Below are 24,114 nucleotides of genomic sequence, written 5' to 3'. Positions count from 1 at the left end.
ACCTCATTCCGTCAGTAGAGGATGCCTGGTTATTCTTTAAAAGTGCTCTCCTCACGATCTTAAATAAGCATGCCCCATTCAATTTTTTTAAATCCAGGAACAGATATAGCCCATGGTTCACTCCAGACCTGACTGCCCTTGACCAGCACAAAAACATCCTGTGGCGTATTGCATTAGCATCGACTAGCCCCCGCAATTTTCAACTTTTCAGGGAAGTTAGGAACCAATATACACAGGCAGTTAGGAAAGCAAAGGCTAGCTTTTTCAGAAATTTGCATTCTGTAGCACAAACTCTAAAAGGTTCTGGGGACACTGTAAATTCCATGGAGAATAAGAGCACCTCCTACTAGCTGCCCACTGCACCGAGGCTAGGAAACACTGTCACCACCGATAAATCTACGATAATTGAGAATTTCAATAAGCATTTTTCTACAGCTGGCCATGCTTTCCACCTGGCTACCCCTACCCCGGTCAACAGCCCTACACCCCCTGCAGCAACTTGCCCAGGCCTCCCCCATTTCTCCTTCTCCCATATCCAGATAGCCGATGTTCTGAAAGAGCTGCAAAATCTAGACCACTACAAATCAGCCGGGCTAGACAATCTGGACCCTCTCTTTCTAAAATTATCCGCCGCAATTGTTGCAACAACTATTACTAGCCTGTTCAACCTCTTTCGTATCGTCTGAGATCGCCCAAATATTGGAAAGCTGCCGCGTTCATACCCCTCTTCAAAGGGGGAGACACTTTAGACCCAAACTGTTACCTATATCTATCCTACCCTGCCTTTCTAAGGTCTTCGAAAGCCAAGTTAACAAACAGATCACCGACCATTTCGAATCCCACCGTACCTTCTCCGCTATGCAATCTGGTTTCTGAGCTGGTCATGGGTGCACCTCAGCCACGCTCAAGGTCCTAAACAATATCATAACCGCCATTGATAAAAGACAGTACTGTGCAGCTGTATTCATTGACCTGGCCAAGGCTTTCGACTCTGTCAATCACCACATTCTTATCGGCAGACTCAACAGCCTTGGTTTCTCAAATGACTGCCTCGCCTGGTTCACCAACTATTTCTCAGACAGAGTTCAGTGTGTCAAATTGGAGGGCCTGTTGTCCGAACCTGTGGCAGTCTCTATGGGGGTGCCACAGGGTTCAATTCTCAGGCTGACTCTTTTTCTGTATACATCAATGATGTCGCTCTTGCTACTGGAGATTCTCTGATCCACCTCTACGTAGACGACACCATTCTGTATATTTCTGGCCCTTCTTTGGACACTGTGTTAATTAACCTCTTACATCTAGACGTTCCGCTAGCGGAACACCTGCTCCAATATCCAATGATAGGCGTGGCGCGAATTACAAATTCCTCAAAAATACAAAAACTTCAATTTTTCAAACATATGACTATTTCACAGCATTTTAAAGACAAGACTCTCCTTTATCTAACCACACTGTCCGATTTCAAAAAGGCTTTACAGCGAAAGCAAAACATTAGATTATGTCAGCAGAGTACCAAGCCAGAAATAATCAGACACCCATTTTTCAAGCTAGCATATAATGTCACAAAAAACAAAACCACAGCTAAATGCAGCACTAACCTTTGATGATCTTCATCAGATGACAACCCTAGGACATTATGTTATACAATGCATGCATGTTTTGTTCAATCAAGTTCATATTTATATCAAAAACCAGCTTTTTACATTAGCATGTGACGTTCAGAACTAGCATACCCCCCGCAAACATCCGGTGAATTTACTAAATTACTCACGATAAACGTTCACAAAAAACATAACAATTATTTTAAGAATTATAGATACAGAACTCCTCTATGCACTCGATATGTCCGATTTTAAAATAGCTTTTCGGTGAAAGCACATTTTGCAATATTCTCAGTAGATAGCCCAGCCATCACGGCTAGCCATTTAGACACCGACCAAGTTTAGCCCTGATCAAACTCCGATTTACTATTACAAAAGTTTCATTACCTTTGTTGTCTTCGTCAGAATGCACTCCCAGGACTGCTACTTCAATAACAAATGTTGGTTTGGTCCAAAATAATCCATCGTTATATCCGAATAGCGGCGTTTTGTTCGTGCGTTCCAGACACTATCCGAAATGGTAAAGAAGGGTCGTGCGCATGGCGCAATTCGTGACAAAAAAATTCTAAATATTCCATTACCGTACTTCGAAGCATGTCAACAACTGCTGTTTAAAATCAATTTTTATGCCATTTTTCTCATAGAAAAGCGATAATATTCCGACCGGGAATCTCCTTTTCGGCAAACAGAGGAAAAAATCACAAAGACGGGGGCGGCCAGGTCACGCGCCTAAGCCCAGAGTCCCTTGATCGGCCACTTGAGAAAGGCGATAATGTGTTTCAGCCTGGGGCTGGGATGACGACATTCAGGTTTTTCCCGGGCTCTGAGCGCCTATGGACGACGTAGGAAGTGTCACGTTAGAGCAGAGATCCTTAGTAAAAGATAGAGATGGCAAAGAAGTTCCAGAAATTGTCAGACAGGCCACTTCCTGTAAAGGAATCTCTCAGGTTGTGACCTGCCATTTGAGTTCTGTTATACTCACAGACACCATTCAAACAGTTTTAGAAACTTTAGGGTGTTTTCTATCCATATATAATAAGTATATGCATATTCTAGTTACTGGGTAGGATTAGTTACCAGATTAAATCGGGTACGTTTTTTATCCAGCCGTGAAAATACTGCCCCCTAGCCATAAGAGGTTAACTAACCTCCAGACGAGCTTAAATGCCATACAACTCTCCTTCCGTGGCCTCCAACTGCTCTTAAATGCAAGTAAAACTAAATGCATGCTTTTCAACCAATCGCTGCCCGCACCTGCCTGCCCGTCCAGCATCACTACTCTGGATGGTTCTGACTGAGAATATGTGGACAACTACAAATACCTAGGTGTCGGGTTAGATTGTAAACTCTCCTTCCAGACTCACATTAAGCATCTCCAATCCAAAATTAAATAAAAAATCGGCTTCCTATTTCGCAACAAAGCATCCTTCACTCATGCTGCCAAACATCCCATTGTAAAACTATCCTCCCAATGCTTGACTTCGGCGATGTCATTTACAAAATAGCCTCCAACACTCTACTCAGCAAATTGGATGCAGTCTATCACAGTGCCATCCGTTTTGTCACCAAAGCCCCATATACTACCCACCACTGCGACCTGTATGCTCTCGTTGGCTGGCCCTCGCTTCATATTCGTAGCCAAACCCACTGGCTCCAGGTCATCTATAAGTATTTGCTAGGTTAAGCCCCGCCTTATCTCAGCTCACTGGTCACCATAGCAGCACCCACCCGTAGCACGCGCTCCAGCAGGTATATTTCACTGGTTACCCCCAAAGCCAACTCCTCCTTTGGCCGCCTTTCCTTCCAGTTCTCTGCTGCCAATGACTGGAATGAAGTGCAAAAATCCCTGAAGCTGGAGACTCATATCTCCCTCTCTAACTTTACACACCAGCTGTCAGAGCAGCTCACAGATCACTGCACCTGTACATAGCCCATCTGTAAATAACCCATCCAACTCCCTCATCCCCATACTGTTATTTTTTTCTCCTTTGCACCCCAGTATCTCTACTTGCACATTCATCGTCTGCATATCTATCACTCCAGTGTTTAATTGCTAAATTGTAATTATTTCGCCACTGTGGCCTATTTATTGCCTTACCTCCCTTATCTAACATCATTTGCACACACTGTATATAGACTTTTCTACTGTGTTATTGACTGTATGTTTGTTTATTCCATGTGTAACTCTGTGTTGTTGTTTGTGTTGCACTGCTTTGCTTTATCTTATCGCAGTTGTAAATGAGAACTTGTTCTCAACTGGCCAACCTGGTTAAATAAAGGTGAAATAAAAATAAAATAAAAGTGATGAGCTTTGAGGGTACTATGGTGTTGAACGCTGAGCCGTAGTCAATGAATAGCATTCTCACATAGCTGTTCCTTTTGTCCAGGTGGGAAAGGGCAGTGTGCAGTGCAATAGAGATTGCATCATCTGTGGATCTGTTGGGGCGGTATGCAAATTGGAGTGGGTCTAGGATTTCTGGGATAATGGTGTTGATGTGAGCCATGACAAGCCTTTCAAAGAACTTCATGGCAATAGACGTGAGTGCTACGGGTCAGTAGTCATTTAGGCAGGTTACCTTAGTGTTCATGGGTACAGGGGCTATGGTGGTCTGCTTGAAAAATGTTGGTATTACAGACAGGGAGAGGTTGAAAATGTCAGTGAAAACACTTACCAGTTAGTCAGCGCATGCTCGGAGTACACGTCCTGGTAATCCGCCCTTATGAATGTTGACCTGTTTAAAGGTCTTACTCACATCTGATATGGAGAGCGTGATCACACAGTCATCCGGAACAGCTGATACTCTCATGCATGTTTGTGTTACTTGCCTCGAAGTGAGCATAGAAGTAATTTAGCTCATCTGGTAGGCTCGTGTCACTGGGCAGCTCGCAGCTGTGCTTCCCTTTGTAGTCCAATAGTTTGCAAGTCCTGCCACATCCGACGAGCGTCGGTGCCGCTGTAGTACGATTCGTTCTTAGTCCTGTTTTGACGAATTGCCTGTTTGATGGTTCATCGGAGGGCATAGCGGGATTTCTTATAAGCTTCCGGGTTATAGTCCCGCTCCTTGAAAGTGGCAGCTCTACCCTTTAGCTCAGTGCGGATGTTGCCTGTAATCCATGGTTTCTGGTTGGGGCATGTATGTACAGCACTGTGAGGGACGATGTCATTGATGCACGTATTAATTGAGCCAGTGACTGATGTGGTGTACTCCTAAATGCCATCAGAAGAATCCCGGAACATATTCCAGGCTGTGCTAGCAAAACAGTCCTGTAGCTTAACATCCGCTTCATCTGACCATTTTTATTTTCACTGGTGCTTCCTGCTTTGTAAGCAGGAATTAGGAGGATAAAATTATGGTCAGATTTGCCAAATGGAGGGCGAGGGAGAGTTTTGTACTCTGTGTGTGGAGTAAAGATAGTCTAGAATTGTTTTCCCTTTGGTTGCACATTTAACATGCTGGTATAAATGTGGTAAAACAGATTTAAGTTTCTCTCTGGATGCGAGTTTTCCTGTTTGCTTATGGCCGTATACAGCTCATTGAGTGCGGTCTTAGTGCCAGCATCAGTTTGTGGTGGTAAATAGACAGCTACGAAGAGTATAGATGAAAACTCTCTTGGTAGATAGTGTGGTCTACAGGTTATCATGAGATACTCTACCTCAGGTGAGCAAAACCTTGAGACTTCCTTAGATATCGTGCACCAGCTGTTGTTTACAAATATAAATAGACTGACACCCCTTGTCTTACCAGAGGCTGCTGTTCTATCCTGCCGATACAGTGTATAACACCCCAGCTGTATATTATTCATGTTGTCATTCAGCCATGACTCGGTGAAACATAAGATATTACAGTTTTTAATGTCCCATTGGTAGGATATACATGCTTGTAGTTTGTCCACTTTATTATCCAACGATAGTACGTTGGCCAACAATACCAGAGGTGGAACCAAGTCCTTGTTTTACAAGTCACAAGTAAGTCTCAAGTCTTAGCAATCAAGTCCCAAGTCAAGACAGGCAAGCCCGAGTCAAGTCTCAAGTCAAGACCGTTGAGTATCAAGTCAAGTCTCAAGTCCTAAACTTTGAGTTTTGAGTCCTAAACAAGTCATAATGTGCTCTTCACCAAATGTAATACCATTTCATATTTAACAAGAGTAATAGTATATTACAATTACGCAAATCATGAATAGTTTTAAAAATATCTATATATTTATTACTTTCCAAATAAATGTTATATTTCCATGGAAATACATGGGTAGCCATGAGAAAGACCCCCCCCCCCCCCCCCCCCCCCCCAATAGTGATCAACTATCTCGGATCGCAAACGGGAAATGTAGGCTTGTACACAATTGCCCATCTCTCTCTCTCTCTCTCTCTCTCTCTCTCTCTCTCTCTGTGTGTGTGTGTGGAGAGAGTAGGCTAATGTATGTCAATGGTTATAGGAACAGCAGAAACATCAGGCAGCCAGGCTACCAACTGCCTAGCCAGTTGTAGCTCAATCTTGGGTGCAATGATCACGTTCCCGCACTGACTGACTGTGTGGAGGCTCATTGATTTAACGTTACGTTAGCCTACATGATACACTAATAAAGTAATAAAATATATAGCTGTCGGCTATATTAGCCACGATTTACCATTCTTTGTGCAGCTTCAAATGTCGAACAAAGTTGGAAATTGTTGCACCTCCGTCTGTAATTTTCGTTTCATGTTTTGCAAGTTGCAATCCTTTTTTCACCCGCCGACGTTCCTCTGCACTGCCTCGCACAACTTTTTCTCAGCTGGCACAATTTGATTGGCTCAAACTGTAATCCGTTAAATGAAGAGTTGATGCGCTGCACACTTTTTTTAATAGCATAATTTTTTATATTTGGGCTTGGGGAGGGTATCAAGTCAGGTCGAGTCATAAGGCTCAAGTCCAAGTCAAATCACGAGTCATTGGTATTAAAGTCAAAGTTGAGTTGCAAGTCATCATATTTGTGACTCGAGTCTGACTCGAGTCCAAGTCATGTGACTCGAGTCCACACCTCTGAATAACACTGATGGCACAAGCAGATTTGCTACTCATTGCCGGATCCTTACAAGGCACCCGATATCTCTGTCTCTTTCTCCTGCGAATGACAGGGATGAGGGCCTTGTTGGGTGACTGGAGAAAATCCCTCTCGTCTGACTCATTAAAGAAAGATTATTGGTCCAGTTCAAGGTGAATAATCGTTGTTCTGATGTCCAGAAGCTCTTTTCGGTCATAAGAGACTGTAGCAGCAACATTATGTACAAAATAAGTTACAAACAAAATAACACGGTTGGTTAAGAGCCCATAAAACGGCAGCCATCCCCTCTGGCTCCATCTTCTACAAATTCCTAAGTTTCCTGGAGTGCCCTGTAAGGGTGAAGGAGATTGAGGTGGCAAAAGTTAGAGCCGTCAATCGAATCTTGATTTAAAAGAATTGCGAAAACTAGTGAAGATATGGTTGTGGGCACACCAGAGCCTGTAGTAAATGTTTGCTGCCAGTCAAATGATATCCTCTGTGTTAAAAAGGTGGATTTTGTGGCGTTCATTGCCACAGTTGTAAACTGTACGGCACAAGTCTCAAATAAATCTAAGAAACTGGATGCAGCAGAACAGTTTTGGGGATTTTACACCTGAAGACTTGCAAACGGGGTAATGGCGCCGGAAGACCCGCCCTTCCTGGTTTCCTTGAGCTTGTGTAGGGATCAGATTTTTTTATTATGTATATTTTCTTATTTAGTTAAGTTGATTTTTTTGTCGGTTTTTTAATAGTTTTGGTTGGTATTTTGGGGAATCCTGTTTCCTTCCCGCACAGTAGGTGGCAAATGCACATTAAATTGTGCAATCGTCAAAATACCATAGAAGTCAAAGAATAACTTCCTCTTGCGTCAGACCAATATGTCGGCGTTCAGGAGAGGGTTTTTTTGTATTGGTTTGAGGTAAGTTGTCGAGCTATTAGCTAATTCACGTACTAAATTATAAGTGTGTCAAGTTTGACCTAATATAAACAGCTAGGCTATGTAAGGCCGGTGTATTTCCAAAGGGTTCACGTTAATTAGCGTTTGGATATGTCGAAACAAAACTAGCTATGCGAGCTAGCTAACATTAGCTAGATATGATTGTTTAGTTAATGTTACTGTTCTTAGCTAACTAACGTTACTCTTGTCGTGGCTACTAAATTACACGTAGGTTGTGGTATCTTGAAATGGCAATTCACTTCGTGATTTACATGTTTTTCTCTCTGTCCTCTAGCTATGCCTCAAACCTGGGGAGACTCAGTGGGGCGTTGGTGCGCCGACAAGTCATGGAATTCCCCACTGTGATCCGGAAGAACTGGATATCTCTGTCTGCTATTGGTGGCCTATGTGCAGTGCCCTTCTCACAGGTTGTTTTACACAGTTAAACGATATACAGTTTGCTAGTCATGCAGACTTGTAAGCCAGTTGTAGATTCCTTCATCAGTTGCATGTTCCAATTCAGTGGAAAACGAAACCAAAAATAAGACTAGCTAAGCTAACCATCCATCTCTATGCCCTCTTCTAGAAACAAGACAACCTGTCTCATGAGGCCTTGGTCCGCAGGGCATCCTCTTTGGTCACAGATAGCACCAACACCTTTCTCTCTCAGACCACCCTGGCACTCGTAGACTCATTCACACAGTACGTTAAGGTAACCACTTTTTCACATTACCATGTGTTAGGAGACAATTAAACTTTGGTTCTGATGTTATACTTTGTGTCCCATGCTATATAGAAGCTTTGCAGGAACATAAAACACGTTGATTCATTAGGATAGGACTTACCATAGCTGAGATCTTATTTTCAAGTTATCAGAAAAGTTCAATAAGGTCATGGACAGGTCAATGTTAATCCTTAGTCAATTGTGGCTCCAAATCACCTGTCTGGATTCTTAAATTCAACACATTTTTTTCAATATACCGTGGTCATATTGTAATTACATTTTCAGGGCTGATGTAGAGCAGGGATGATTCAAATAAAAGTATAATTTATTGAAATTGTATTTTATTCAAGTTAGACATGTAATATACAAATTAGTTTGAATGGAATACGTATTTACAGTAATTTAAGCTCAGTAATTTAAAGTAGGGTGGTAATAGTAACAACTGAATGCTTTATGCAAACCTGAGTTTGTAACAATTTGAAACAATTCATGAAATTAGAATACAACTTTTTGTACACATTTATGGAAATGAGTTACTTAATACACACACCACACAGCACCTACACAAACACCATCTCACACACAGCCTAACAGATGCACACTTCTCACTAAGTCTGAACTTCAACACAGAAGGCTACTAGTCTAAAAGCTTACTTCTAAGGTAGGCCTACCTGTTGGGTTACATTGTGATGTTATTTTTGGTGTTGATGAGTTACTCTTGGTCATGGGAGGTTTTAACTGCAGCAAATAATTTGCCTAGGCACAGAAGCGACAGCCAGCTTCACAGTAAGATAATGTAGATGGGACACATTTTCAATTCACTGGCATTTAGCTATGTTTTTATCGATTGTAGGGCTTTGCTACTGAATTCTGGTAGTTTTTACTTTAAAGAATAAAACCATCACAATACAGCCAATGCCACGCAACGCTGCCTCTTACCCGGCTTGTTGCCTCAGCCAACGGCGTCAGGCACTCCCACGCAGCTAGCACTTGTCATAAAAATGAGGGTGGCTAAAGGTGAATTTGGACCAATCCCTGACAACCCATACATCTCTGAAAACATCTGAATGACAGGTTGAGGAATACACATCGCAAATATTAACTCACCAATTTCGCGGGTTTCACAAAACAGATTTGAAAGTCCTTAGCACGGCACTTGCTTTACATTTGGGCTCATCGTGTAAATATCATAATATACAGTATTGGGATTTTTTTTGTCATGGGTAGCAACTGCCACAATGTTTTCAAAATATTTTTTTGTCTTAACTATCACATTGACATTTTTGTAAAGTTCTTTCATATTGTCCATTGTTTGTCACCTAACCCCCTTCATATATCACAAAAGTCATTCTCATAGGCCAGTGTTCAGCATACCCCACTCTCCCCTAATACAGTGAAGTATGTTTAGCCATTTACATTCAACATCACCAAGTTAAGGAAAGTATAGAATTCTTTCGAACAAAGTTATCTACATATTTTTCAGGATGTTGTGTATCCTTTCTGAAACATATGGTCTCTTGGCACAACTTACCCCGGGTAAGTTAAGCATAGGGACAGGGTAAGTTGAGCCACATTGGGATAAGTGAGTGAGGGTGCTGGTAGGTCAGTTTAATTAATGGAATGTCGGTGTGATATATTGTATATCTTAAATGTATGCCTACATTCAGATATAGATCTCGCTGTTCAATATCATTTACGCTTACATTTCTTGACCAGTTGTCTGGGACAGGGATGTGCCAATTCATAGTAAATGAATCTACATTTGAGGCTTCTAAGCCCATGTGAGATTCTTGATAGAATTAGCAAGCTCAGACTCCATGGCATCGGATAAGACCTTGTGCGCTTCTGCTACTGTCATAGCCTCTCTTTCGCAAAGTACATGTTTTATTTGTCAATTTATCTCAGTGTCATTCAGTAAAAATGATCTTGCTGCTGCTCAAGTGGACTTCACACACTTCTTTGGCTGCTCTCTCAAGAACCTTGAAGGGGCTTGTTTTACTTCAGTATACATGGGGTCTGATGTTTGCTCTGTAACAATGCAAATCTTGAGTTCATTGCAAAAATACTATGCATATTATGCATAAAACAGACAAAATATAATCATAATTTGAGTGGTGGCCTTTGGCTCAACTTACCCCCAGGCAAGCATTTTTACTATTAGCCCATACAGCTACCAGGATGCACTTTCATGATAGGTTTAGGACCTCATATTGTGGCTTATAGTTTTCTTCATCAGTTGGGATCTCTATCTACTTTGGTTTAGATACAGGCATCTTGAAACCTATAACACAGTACATTCATTTGACTTTGTGAAAATCATTTGAAATGTTTTTGACATGCACTACATGACCAAAAGTATGCGGGCACCTGCTCGTCGGACATTTCATTCCAAAATCATGGGCATTATTAATGGAGTTGGTCACCCCCTTGCTGCTATAACAGCTTCCACTCTTCTGGGAGGGCTTTCCACTAGATGTTGGAACATTCCTGCAGGGGCTTGCTTCCATTCAGCCACGCACATTAGTGAGGTCGGCACTGATGTTGGGTGATTAGGCCTGGCTCACAGTCTGCGTTCCAATTCATCCCAAAGGTGTTCGATGGGGTTGAGGGCAGGGCTCTGTGCAGCCCAGTCAAGTTCTTCCACACCGATCTCGACAAACCATTTCTGTATGGACCTTGCTTTGTGCACGGGGGCATTGTCATGCTGAAATAGGAAAGGGCCTTCCCTAAACTTTTGCCACAAAGTTAAAGCACAGAATCGCCTAGAATGTAATTGTATGCTGTAGCGTTAAGATTTCCCTTCACTCGAACTAAGGGGCCTAGCTTGACACTGTGCATGGTGATCTTAGGCTTGTGTGCGGCTGCTTGGCCATGGAAACCCATTTCATGGAGCTCCCAATGAACAGTTATTGTGCTGACAGTGCTTCCAGAGGCAGTTTGGAACTCAAGTGATTGTTGCATCCGAGGACCGATTTTTGTGTTTCAGCACTCGCCAGTCCCACTCTGCCTGTAGCTTATGAATCTGAACTTCTAATATTGTCCAGTTTCAGTATATGTAGGTGTTCTAAACTCGTGCTTCTGCTTCTAGAATCATGGAACATAAGATTGCGGACCATTCAGAACACAAAGAATGTACACTTTGCGGCTGAGTTGTTGCTCCTAGACATTTCCACTTCACAATAACAGCACTTTCAGTTGACCGGGGCAGGGCAGAGATTTGATAAACTGACTTGTTGGAAAGGTGGCATTCTGTGATGGTGTGATGTTGAAAGTCACTGAGATCTTCAGTAAGGCCATTCTACTGCCAATGTTTGTCTATGGAGATTGCATGGCGGTGTGCTTGATTTAAAAAAAAAAATGTTATACACCTGTCACTAAAGGGTGTGACTGAAATAGCCAAATCCACTAATTTGAAGGGGTGTCCACATACTATATATTAAAAACTGGCTTACCAGTTTGTTCTATGTGGTTTCTTCCTTCATAAATGGATTACCTCTTCCTAAATGTGGTCACGTGACTGATTTTGTGTATTGTTTACTAGAAGCAAGGGGTGGCTCAACAGACCCCACTCTCCTCTACTCAGCTTTTACTGTGGATTCATTCTACTGTCCATTCATAAACTCTGAAATGTATTTGTCTGTGACAGTGGAAGACTGCACTCTCCCAAGTTACACCAGTTATGTGGCTTTATCTTAGGTTTGACACAAACATATACAATGCGCCTGCAGCTACAGTAGGGCTATCACAGCAACGTTCACTTTAGTACACTCCACTTGTGTACACACAGTATGTACTTGTACGTGTTGGTTTGTTTTGTAAGTTTGTGCATCTGTCTGTTAGCCAGCTAGCTAATGTTTGCATTTTCTCTCTAGACTATACATACACTGGTGACCCTACACAAGCACTATGTTGCCTCAGGCAGCAAGCTGACCCCTGCGGAGGAGGACTCTGTGTGGCAAGTGATCGTTCGCCAGCGCCAGGAGGTAGGTGTCATCAGTGGTTTAAGAGGTCAAAGTCATGCACTACTCAGGCTGCCTCGTTAGCTTAGACTATTCCCTGTCAACATTCACCCGCTGTATTTGTTCATTTAACGTCACAGAAATGCAAAACAAGAGTTTTGTATGTATTTGTTTTTACTGAATGAGTAACTCAAGTCATGTCCTTGTCCCATCTCTTGCTGTCTTTGTCTAGGTGAGGGATTTGAGGGAGGACTGTAAGAGGTTTGAGTCTAACTGGATGATGGCCATCAACCTCTCTAAACTGGCAGCTGAAACGGCATACAACGCAGGTACTGTATCCTATGCACCTTCTCCCACATTGGATGATAGAAAGTAGATTTGTTAGGATTTTTATGTTAACTTCAGGTTGACCTGCCAATACCCCTAACAGTTAGCCTGGGTACCAGCCTGTTTGTGCTATCATTCCACATGACATGATGGCACAAACAGATCTGGGACCTGGCAACCTACCAGTGCTTCTGGGTCTATTGCAAGGAACATTTGCCAGTGTACTAACACAAGGTAATCTCTTGTTAAACCATCAATGCGTGCTAAAATTACCCGCACAGCTGATATCAATTGCAACCTTTGGCCACCGATTTACCACTCCCTAAAGTGGATTTCCAGGTTATTTTTAGTTCTGATTGCTGCCAACATTTTTCAAGATTTTGCGCTCTTATGGGTATAATAATCAGAACAAATGAATCCTACTTTTTAAACAGACTAAGGGCGACTTGATCTATTTGACAATCATTCCGTACAACTGAAATAAAGTATTTACTATTTTACCATGGAAAATCTACTGTGGTAATTTACTCTACATGTTGTATGAATGGAAAACTCATGTTTGTGCAGCCTCATTAATTTAGTTTCCAATTCATGTAATATTTTAATTATAATTTATCATTAAAGCATAATTTATTAGTCAATTGTGATGAGTTACATAATTTAGCATTTTATCAAATAAAATGTAGTCTAAACTCAGCAAAAAAAGAAATGTCCTCACTGTCAGCTGCGGTTATTTTCAGCAAACTTAACGTGTAAATATTTGTATGAACATAAGATTCAACAACTGAGACAAACTGAACAAGTTCCACAGACATGTGACTAACAGAAATGGAATAATGTGTCCCTGAACAAAGGGGGGGGGGGGGGTCAAAATCAAAAGTAACAGTCAGTATCTGGTGTGGCCACCAGCACTGCAGTACTTAATGCAGCATCTCCTCCTCATGGACTGCACCAGATTTGCCAATTCTTGCTGTGAGATGTTACCCTACTCTTCCAACAAAGCACCTGCAAGTTCCAGGACATTTCTGGGGGGAATGGCCCTAGTCCTCGCCCTCTGATCCAACACGTCTCAGACGTGCTCAATGGGATTGAGATCCGGGCTCTTCGCTGGCCATGGAAGAACACTGACATTCCTGTCTTGCAGGAAATCACACACAGAACGAGCAGTATGGCTGGTGGCGTTGTCATGCTGGAGGGTCATGTCAGGATGAGCCTGCAGGAAGGGTACCACATGAGGGAGGAGGATGTCTTCCCTGTAACGCACAGCGTTGAGATTACCTGCAATGACAACATGCTCAGTCCGATGATGCTGTGACACACCGCCCAAGACTGTGACTGACCCTCCACCTCCAAATCGATCCTGCTCCAGAGTACAGGCCTCGGTGTAGCGCTCATTCCTTTGACAATAAACGCGAGTCCGACCATCACCCCTGGTGAGACAAAACCGCGACTCGTCTGTGATGAGCACTTTTTGCCAGTCCTGTCTGGTCCGGCGACGGTGGGTTTGTGCCCATAGGCGATGTTGTTGCCGGTGATGTTTGTTTGGTGAGGACCTGCCTTACAACAGGCCTACAAACCCTCAGTCCAGCCTCTCTCAGCCTATTGCGGACAGTATGAGCACTGATGTTGGGATTGTGCGTTCCTGCTGTAACTTGGGCAGTTGTTGTTGCCATCCTGTACCTGTCCTGCAGGTGTGATGTTCGGATGTTCCCGATCCTGTGCAGGTGTTGTTACACGTGGTCTGCCACTGCGAGGACGATCAGCTGTCCGTCCTGTCTCCCTGTAGCGCTGTCTTAGGCGTCTCACAGTATGGACATTGCAATTTACTGCCCTGGCCACATCTGCAGTCCTCATGCCTCCTTGCAGCATGCCTAAGGCACGTTCACGCAGATGAGCAGGGACCCTGGGCATCTTTCTTTTGGTGTTTTTCAGAGTCAGTAGAAAGGCCTCTTTTTTTGTCCAAAGTTTTCATAACTGTGACCTTAATTGCCTGCCGTCTGTAAGCTGTTAGTGTCTTAATGACCGTTACACAGGTGCATGTTCATTAAGTGTTTATGGTTCAAGCATAGGAAACATTGTTTAAACCCTTTACAGTGAAGATCTGTGAAGTTATTTGGATTTTTGAAAGACCGGGTCCTGGAAAAGGGGATGTTTCATTTTTTGCTGAGTTTAATTATTTCAAATGGCACACATTTATTTTGTGATTTAAAAAATTAAGATCAAAGGTTTGAAGTATAGGCCTACTACTATATTCTGATGCTCCTGATAGATAGGTCATTATTTCATTGGGGGTGGGAATAGAGAACCTAGACAACGAGTGTCCACCTGTGTCCATTTTGGTGCTTGGTTGTAGACTGTGTGTGTTTTCAGGTGCCGACCAGGCGTCTGTGACAGCACAGACCAGCCTCCAGGTGGCGCAGTCTCATGTTGATCAGATCAGACAGCTCTTTAAGGATGCAGAGAAGAACCTAAAGGAGTCCAAAGCAGAGGACAGTCAAAGGATTAAGCTACCTGCCGCCATGGAGGAAGAAGACATCCCTGAGGCATATCTGCGAGAGGACTAACTCTACTTTATTACATCCATTCCCACAGTCTTGTCCACCTTATTCTGTTTGTATGATGTGACTACTAGGCCACATGGACTGTACATTGACGCTGCCTGAATGGCGGCCTAGTGGTGAAACGCCTCTTGATGCACGGAATTTAGAGTGGTGGGGATTTTCTTGTTATCACCGCTGATCAGTTATTGATAAGTTGACTCAATCATGGGAACCAATTTGTGGGTCCTATACTTTGCATTGAGTGTGAGATATATGCTCTACAAATTAAATATTGTTGTTATACTGCTAATGTGAATATCACTGCTGTCATGTGTTTTTGTGCATTTAAGCAGAGAAGTGCAATTTGAGATTACAGCTTCACTGCTGTCTTTTTTTTAGATAATGTATCAAGTACTTTTAGGAGTTAAGTGCTGAAATAACAATACTTGTATTAACTCTAAAGGTAGCCAAAAGGTGCATGTGACTCTTTTTTTTAAATTTATTTTTATTGAAGTCTGATCTTGTTTGTGTATCTATCAGTTGTCACTTTTTAAATGCAAGTAAAAAAAGGTTGGTTTCTGATTCTTGTTACTAGTATGTAACATGCCAATAGAATAGTGTTTGGTCTGGGCGGAAACACTTACATTTCTTATGCACTTTCTGCCTTTAAGTTGACTTAACATGAACTAAAGTCAAATTTTGCCTTAAGTCCATGTTAAGTATTCTTATCTCAAGTCTGAACAGGGGTCTCAAATGAGTAGCAGCATGCTGTGTTCCCAGTGTCACAGCCTTCTCACTTTATGGCCAGCAGATGTCGCTGTAGGTTCATATATCCTTGCTGTGCAGCTCTCAACTCTGAATCTACACATGCATGATGAGGTGCAAGCTTGGGCGGAATAAAGATACTACATTTGAGTGGAAATTCAGACTCGGTTCTAGTGAATGAATGCACCACTTTATAGTGGTATTATTATAATGCACTCACTTTAGAGCTCTCTCAGAAGTTCACTCTTTTGAATGATGCTTCTCTTTCCCATTCACTGCAGCGTACAACTTGATGGTCTTCGGTGTGAACTCATCTTGATGTTAGAGCGCTGTTGAGGTTTAAAACGTCAGACTCTTTGAACCTGGGGTATACTATCACTTTAAGGCACAAAATTCATGGTATTTTCTCACTGTGATTCTATAAGGATTTAGCCTTAATATGAAAAGCTGAGTGAAATGGTCTAGAACTCTAAAAGTAACTCAGCCTGAATAGAGTACAAAGTGTAACTGTCCCTGTGAAAACATGTTGTCCAATGAAAACCTTGTAGGGATACAGAGAGTGTTATCAAGGGGCACCTAAGGAGCTGCAGATGAACATTCGTCAATCCAACCATCCCCTAGCCTGGGAAACACTTGATAGTGTCCAGTTTGTTCCCTCTGTTTTCTAAATGACTTATGCTAAACAGTCTCAGACCTGCCCATGGCCAAGACAGACATGTGTATAAGAGGGCAGGAAAGATGGAGAGATGTATGGGGGGAGGAGACCCACAGAATAAAAGGATAAAGAGAGAAAGGGGGACTTGCACTTATTACACTGAGCTTCACTTCCACCAGCCCCTCCAATCCCCCTGGCACTCACTGAAGAGCCCTTGAGGCTTACTCAACATTCCACAGAGAGACAAAGTGCTCTGTGAAAGAGAACAATGTGAACACGGATTGCAGGACGGGATGTTTGTTATCCCAGCCACAGGACAACATAGTTTTAAAGAGACCACAAATCCACCATCAAAAATGTCATCATGGTTCTTGTTCAAAGTGAAAGTGTTTCTGTTACACAGCTCCTTTTCCTCTATCGCCCTCAGCTTCAATTTATTGCTTCATTTCATCAATTATGTTTTATAACAGGTGTATTATGGTCCCACCAGAGAATTTGTATAACAAATGTGCCCTGGTGTCTGACAATGGTAGTGCAATTGTTTTACTTCATTACCTTTTAATAATGCTGCCTGTCTCAAAAACCATCCATGTTCCTGCTAAAGATATGCAGATGTGTTCTTTCATTAGCAAACCATGTGGTTAAGGTGATGACAAGAACATGCACAGCATTCATCAGACTAACATGGATCAGAGTGCAAAGTATTAATCTAAGAAGAGGATTCTGCAGTCTGGTTCTAGATTATTTGCATGACAACAGATGAATGTCTCTATAATGATATAGATGGGAACATGCAAGCAGATAAGACACATTCTTGATTTTAAGTCACACAAAAACAAGTTCCATAGACATAAAAATTGAGTTAATATGGTAGATCTGAGGTTAAGAGTCACTTGCAAGGCCAGCTTCTTTTTGTATATTTTCCGTTGGTGAAGCAATAAACACACTGCAAACACACAATAATGAAATACGTTTTATTTCATATACACTTGACTGCTTTATGAAATCCTAATATATGTCCTCATTGCATGAATTAAGGTATTGCATCAGTGGGAAAGGTTGTGTTGGAAAAAGTGAAGACACCTGAGGGATGTGAAAGTAAAAAATTAAAAAAACATTGAAGTTTGAGACCGCTAGAGGGGGAAATAGATTGAAATAGAACACGGTGTCGAGTTTCAGATCTCAGTTGATCTAATCCATGGCAGATGAGAAGGTCTTGAGCTGAATGAGTGCCTCTGCTCTCAGGCACGTCGAGGTGAAAGCTCCTGGGGCTCTGCTGCTGGGGCTACTGACAGGCAGGCACAATGTTTCTGTAATGACAGCCACTCGCTACCCCGTGATGAGGGGTTGTGGGAGAGTTTGGTGAAACTTTGAAGTCATTGTATTTTGATGAGGACATGAGTGTGGTGTAACCATAGATCATAAAATGAAACAAATGAAGCATGTATCTGTTCCACTCTTTCTCACCATCAAAACTCTCTGACAGACTCCCTAACAAGAAGACTGTACCAACTGTAAGCCTGCATCTGTGCAAGTAATAATGGCTCTGGCTGACTGGTATCTAGCGTAGCAGCCTATAAACATTCTCTCTTTTTTCACACAGTAGGATATCAGTGTCTGAGCACTTTAATTAATTAAACCTTTATTTAACCAGGAAGGGCTCATTGAGATTTAAAAATCTATTTTTCAAGAGCATCCTGGCCAAGATAGGCAGCACCAAGTCATTACAAAAAGTACAGACAAACTGAAAATCTACAAATAATCTAGTAAAAACCATAGAATTCACAAGAGTATAACAAAATCAAAAACAGCAAATTAAAAACATTGACAGGTCAGGGAATCAGTCTCAAGATCATTCATCAGTGATTTAAAAATACCAATCGGGACAAGTTCTTCCAGTTTAAAAGTATTTTGTAAGGCGTTCCAGGACGATGGCGCAGAGTACATAAAAATACGTTTTATAACCCCATTATTAATGGAATTTCATTACTAATCTGACAATGTATCTCTTAGAATCCAATACCAGGACATTGTGCTTTTTAAAAAACAGTCTTCTTTTGTTGTGGTCGGAAAAGTATTCTTAGCATCCTTCACAATGGCTAGGGCACTCTTTAAGATATATTCTTCCCCCATCTCATAAATCAGATGGAAAGACATGCAGAACACATCCCAACACACACACTTAGACACACACCCTGGCCTGCCTCACTGTGCCAGGGTGTGGATGAATAGGGTGTCAGGAGAGTAATTGTGTCCCTGGTGGCTCTTGAGAAGACAGAATATGAGACTCAAATTAAAGCACTGACCTGGTTAGGTTCCAGCCAAAAGGAGGGGTGCCCCCCACAATTGCTGTTTGCAAGGATTAGCTAGTTAATTTCTGAACGCCCCAATTAGACTTGGGGTGATGTGTCCTAGTTGTTGAAGAACGGCAGGGGGACGGATGCACAGATTGGGTTTTTGGAGAGAGGTTATGGTGGGGGGATTACCAGTGGGGAACAGGGGATTAAGGCTGATGCTGGTCCTGAGTTAACTTGCCTTCAGAGAGAGGTGACTGGGCCAAACATGCATGGGAACAGGAAGGAATTCGGACATGGGGAGCAGAGATAGGCTTACAGCAATGGATGTGTACCACACTGGCACGTGCCACGCTCATTGTGCTGCATTCTCCATGCTGTATATAGCAATGTGTCTGATTAAAACCTCCACTTGCTTAGAATACATGTTTGTGTAATATCCCTTTAACCAAAGATTTGTTGCAACCTGCAAAATATGTCTAATCAGCGGTTGATCAAATTTCAGGCCATATTGTTACTCATGTCTCTTATATTGATCTCATTCAGAAAATCTTTATTCATTCTTCAGTTAATTAATGATAGTTAATGTGTTTTTACTTACCAATTACCACAGGGAAATTACCCCCGTTCAGAAACACATCTTATCTCATAGGCCTACTCAGTAAATGTGTCCTTCAACTGTAGCATAAATGTATAAATCTTTATTTGCAATATGGATGACGTAATCTATATATTACACAATTCTTTCAGGGATGGTGTGCTGGAGGATTGCTTCTCATTTGACTGTATCGCTGGAATCAGGTGAGCCCCCCTATTGGTGCTCTAGTGGTACAGTCCAATCGCAGTTTGGAGTTGTTGCTGAGGAGGTTTCGTAGTCCAGCGGACAGACAAGCGTGTTCGATGGAAGACGGCTCTACTTTCAAAATGTTCCTGCCTTGCCTAAGGAATTACCCGCTTTCCAAAGGACAGCATGCTTTATTTATTGTTCTTCTGTACATCTTGACAGGTATGCTATACATTGTGAACGCTCGGTAACATTAGCCAATGTAAAAGATTTTGAGAAGTTCTGAGTGCAGCCAGTGAGAGCGAGGCAGCAAGCCGACTTGGGTCTCGTCTTACACAGTCTACAAAATATTTGTTGTAGTAGTTCATTTGAGATTTGGACTGTGTTGTTTCAATACGAAAGGTCGACTTGTTTTTCGAATGCCATTAACGAATGTGCAAGGCAGGGGAACTTTTGTTGAGAAGTTTAGTGCTGGTATGGTGCCGCTGCCCGATGATGGTGTGATCCGCGGCTGCCATGGAAACATTCACATTGCCATAGGAAACCACTGAGGAGTAGCGTTGAGGTAGATGCTCTTAATAAGTGGTGGGCCAATTTGAAGAGCCGCACGGTACTGCTCTCAGCAGTACATTTTGGGGCCCATAAGCGATATTTGGTTGGGCCTCCCCACCTCGCAGGCAAAACATAAAAGTTTGAAAGTTAATATCCTGCAACTTTACACATTTTGCCATGGGGTGGAGTGAACATTTTGCAGTTTTAAAGCAAGATTTTGCATTTCTACACCACAGGAAGCTGCTGAGGAGAGAACAGTGCGAATGGAATCAAAAACATGGAATTCCGCTCCAGTCATTACCACAAGCCTGTTCTCCTCAATTAAGGTGCCACCAACCTCCTGTGTTGTACAAATTTTGCAATGGGGCATACCTAGAAAAAAACTGCAGTTTTACAGCTAATTTCCTGCAATTCTACACATTTTGCTGTGTTAAATATTTCTGAGTGAGTGACAAGGTAAATGGGAGCCCCCTGGAGGTCAAGCACGTGCCAATTGGTATTCGGCCATGATTACTACTAGTTTAGGTAGCTGGCTAAACTAACTTACCAATCAAAACATTATCTGACATGGCTAATTGAGTGACTGTTAGTGACTGACATAATGAGAAAAGTTGCTGATGCACAACCAAATTTTGAACTTGCACTTTGTGCATTCTACTATTCGATCTCTCAACCGTAAGTTGAGACCCCATAGGCAACCACTTATGTCGCGTATGCCTAGAGCCGGCCCTTAGTCCTTTATCTTACCTGAAGATGTCTGAGCCAAACAGCCAATCCTTACCTTTTTTATTTAATTTAAGTTATCATCATTTTTGTATTTGTTTTTTTACAGTGCTCCAAGCTAGGACTCGTTTTGGAGAGTGGAGACTGTGTGCAACAGCAAGGAGACCCCTGGCTGCTCCTAACATAAATTCCAGAATATAACATTGTCAGTCATCAGTGGTGTCTATGTCCTAGAAGTAGGAACTAGGGATTCTCTGATATATATAGGATTTGAGGAACGGGCCAGAACGAATCAATATGAGCTGTTACTATCCTCAATCTGTTTGAATTGGGGACAATCTGTTGAGCTTTTGTCATCCAAGTGTGAGAATTTGGCTTGGTAGCCTTTTCTGGTTATAGTCAATTGTGGGTAATACAGTGCTTGATATAACTTACGAAGATTTTATATAAAGTTTCTTTGTGGATACCTGTCTCCATTTACTAGACTGTTTGATTTTTGTCAATGGTCCCCCATGACAGAAGATGAAATAAACGCGTGGCAAATTGGTCTGCAACAGGCAGCACCTGTCACCGGTGTTGAAACCGTTGCTGTCAGGCAAGGGGACATAAGCTGATTGATTTAGGGTGTGTGTGAAGTTTTATCAGTTTCTCCTCTCCTGGAATTATTGGTATGCACGTGTGGTTGTTTTCAGTTCTTTATTTTGGGTGATATTATTTTGTTGTTGTGCAGCCTGCCCTAGAGATGACTTTCCAAGAATAGTTGAGAAGAAGTCTCTTTAGGGAAATCAATGATGCCCCAATATGGACCGTATGGTAGGTAGTTCTGTGATCATTGAACTCACCTCATACATGATAAATGGTAGGACATATTTTCCTGGTTTTTCATGAGCTAGAGACCCATTTCTGTTGTCTGTTTGGTTAATAGTCAATTCATGTATTTAGTAATTATTAAAGATGTCCTATGCAGAATCGCTCTGCCATTTCCTGGTTGCAGAAATTGCAGTTTGTGATAAACATGCAAGTATAGTGTAGCGCATGTGTCAAACTCATTCCACAGAGGGCTGAATTTCTGCAGGTTTACACTCTACATTTGTACTTGATTGATGAATTAAGGTCAATAATTAGTAAGATACTCCCCTCACCTGATTGTCTCGGTCTTAATTGAAAGGAAAAACCAAAAACCTGCAGACACTCTGCCCTCCATGGAATGAGTTTGACACCCCTGGTGTAAAGAATCGTTGTACCATCTAAACCGCTGTGAAATATATTTTCCATAACCAAAAATATTGTATTTTCAGCTGTTTTGAAGCTGATGTACAAAACCATAAGTCACATGCAAAAAATGAAACTTAAAGTAAATATTCACCCAATTTATATTGTTTTTGTGCATCTCTGAGCGATGTTCTATCAATTCCCTGGGGCAATTCATGTTTTCATGTGTATCTGAGATGCGATATTGCCGTTGGAGCAGGCAGAAATGTGTCCGGTATGACGTAGCATTGAGATAAAGCCACTCTCCCTACACTAGAAGTGAATAGGAATAGGACTTTTAGATCGCGGAAATGTCTATCATACGTGTCAGATTTCAATACTGGCCGATGTCATAATGTCTTCTCTCGAATGAGCCACTGATCATATTTTTGCGATATTTCTATCTCGAGGAATGTCATTTAACAGAGGGTCTAACACATGTATCCTATTTGTCTGCCTCTTCAGTCCAGAGTGCATTGCATGGTGCTGTTGCGAATGTCAGACTCCACTCTGTGAGGCACATCGAGCTGCAGGTTGAAAATTGTGAGATTGTATTCCTAAATTGATAGCTGTAAAATTGCTTAAACAAATTGCACTAACTAGCTACTTCACATGCTGATATTGACTTTGGTATTATTGTGTGTAGCTACGTTTGCTAGCTAGCTACCTAGCAGTGCATTGTTGGTTTTGTAGTCAACTTGAGCTGCAACAGATTTCCACAATGATTTTCATGTATCGTTGCCAACCTTATTATAATGATAAAATGTTTTTTTTTTAAACAAAAAATATTGTTCTCACATATTAGTGTTATGTAGCACTGTAAATTATAGTTATGAGTGGTTTTGTGTGGATTTTTCCTTTAAGAACGGGAAGCATAGAAATAGCGCACATAGAACATATCTACCGCTTTTTAGACTTGCTTTTAATGAGAACAACAGATCTTTAACTCACATTTCTATGTGAATTTGGTGCAGATGCCTATATTCAAGATCCATATTGACTCACTCAATCTCTCACACACACGCACAGAGAGGCGTCTCCAGCCAGCATGTGACCTTGGGTCCGATGAGGTGGGACAGCCTCCCCAGGTGGCCCAGGCAAGGCCATTAGCGGCTGTGTTCTGACTGACTGATGGCAACAGGGGAAGGGGAGGAACTGTTAAAATACCACAGGGGAGCGGGGGATTACTGCCAGCATTCCTTCTCTAATATCACTGGTGACTGCTGTGTCTCTGTTCCCTCTGTTCTAGGAGAATCCTCTCTTCCTTTCCTCCTCGATTCTTAATTATATAGTCAACCTCTGTCTATATCTTGTCTCCTTCACCTTTTGTCAGTATGTCTGCCTGCTTATTGCCTTGGATCGATGAGGGCACTGATGTGACTTGGGAATTGAAACATAGGTAGCCCAATCCTTTTACTGACCCCACACCCTCCCTCTCAATGCATCACTGTTGTCTCTAAAGTATTTGTATGTCATTGATGGTAGGCATTACAAGACAACAGACACAATGTTAGATGGAATTTTATTGTTTGACCTGTAGTAACGTTAAGACAGCATTTTGTGGATGTTGCGCTGTGAAGGGTAGGCCAGGGGCTTCTAGGGAGAAAGGGGAAGCTGAATAAATCATGTTATCTTCACATGGAGCCTTTCATCTACTTAGGTGTCAATGTTCCCACAAGCAGCTCCCCCCCTCGTCTCCGTTCCTACTGCTGCCGGTTGGCTTGTAATAGGCAGGTGGGCGATTCCACGCCAGGATAGCCTGAAAATATCACATTCTTCTGGCAATTCTCACAGAATCTTAATTGGGAGGAAGGATATTTGACATGCTTTGTATCACAAATGATATTTGGAAAAAAATAATGATGAAAGTGCCAGTTTTTTCTAGGCCCTTTTTATACCTTTACATGTAAGACCATTGGCGATATTATACTCCTTATAGTGTGCTGTAAAATATAGAGTTTACTAGATTCTGTGAGGGGGAAA

At 42.0% G+C, this 24,114-nt stretch overlaps 2 protein-coding genes across 2 annotated transcripts in view; both read left to right on the top strand.

Annotated features, from left to right (window-relative positions):
• The first annotated feature begins 7,407 nt into the window (after positions 1-7,407).
• diablob (diablo, IAP-binding mitochondrial protein b) lies at positions 7,408-15,689 on the top strand. Its single transcript, XM_014196906.3, has 6 exons — positions 7,408-7,539; positions 7,853-7,985; positions 8,144-8,269; positions 12,154-12,264; positions 12,473-12,569; positions 14,938-15,689. Exons 1-6 carry the CDS (start codon positions 7,499-7,501, stop codon positions 15,129-15,131), a joined length of 702 nt encoding a protein of 233 aa, XP_014052381.1. The 5' UTR covers positions 7,408-7,498; the 3' UTR covers positions 15,132-15,689.
• A 3,945-nt stretch (positions 15,690-19,634) lies between these two features.
• The window catches only part of LOC106603344 (nectin-3-like protein), a 67,287-nt gene continuing 62,807 nt past the window's right edge, over positions 19,635-24,114 (top strand). The window contains exon 1 of the mRNA XM_014196904.3: positions 19,635-19,827. Within this exon, the coding sequence (XP_014052379.1) occupies positions 19,722-19,827 (106 nt within the window). The 5' untranslated portion in view covers positions 19,635-19,721. The remainder of the gene's footprint in view (positions 19,828-24,114) is intronic.

Source organism: Salmo salar, chromosome 04, assembly GCF_965601325.2.
Source record: "Salmo salar chromosome 04, fSalSal1, whole genome shotgun sequence".
NCBI classification, from domain to species: domain Eukaryota; kingdom Metazoa; phylum Chordata; class Actinopteri; order Salmoniformes; family Salmonidae; genus Salmo; species Salmo salar.
This window is presented reverse-complemented; position numbering and strand designations above follow the sequence as displayed.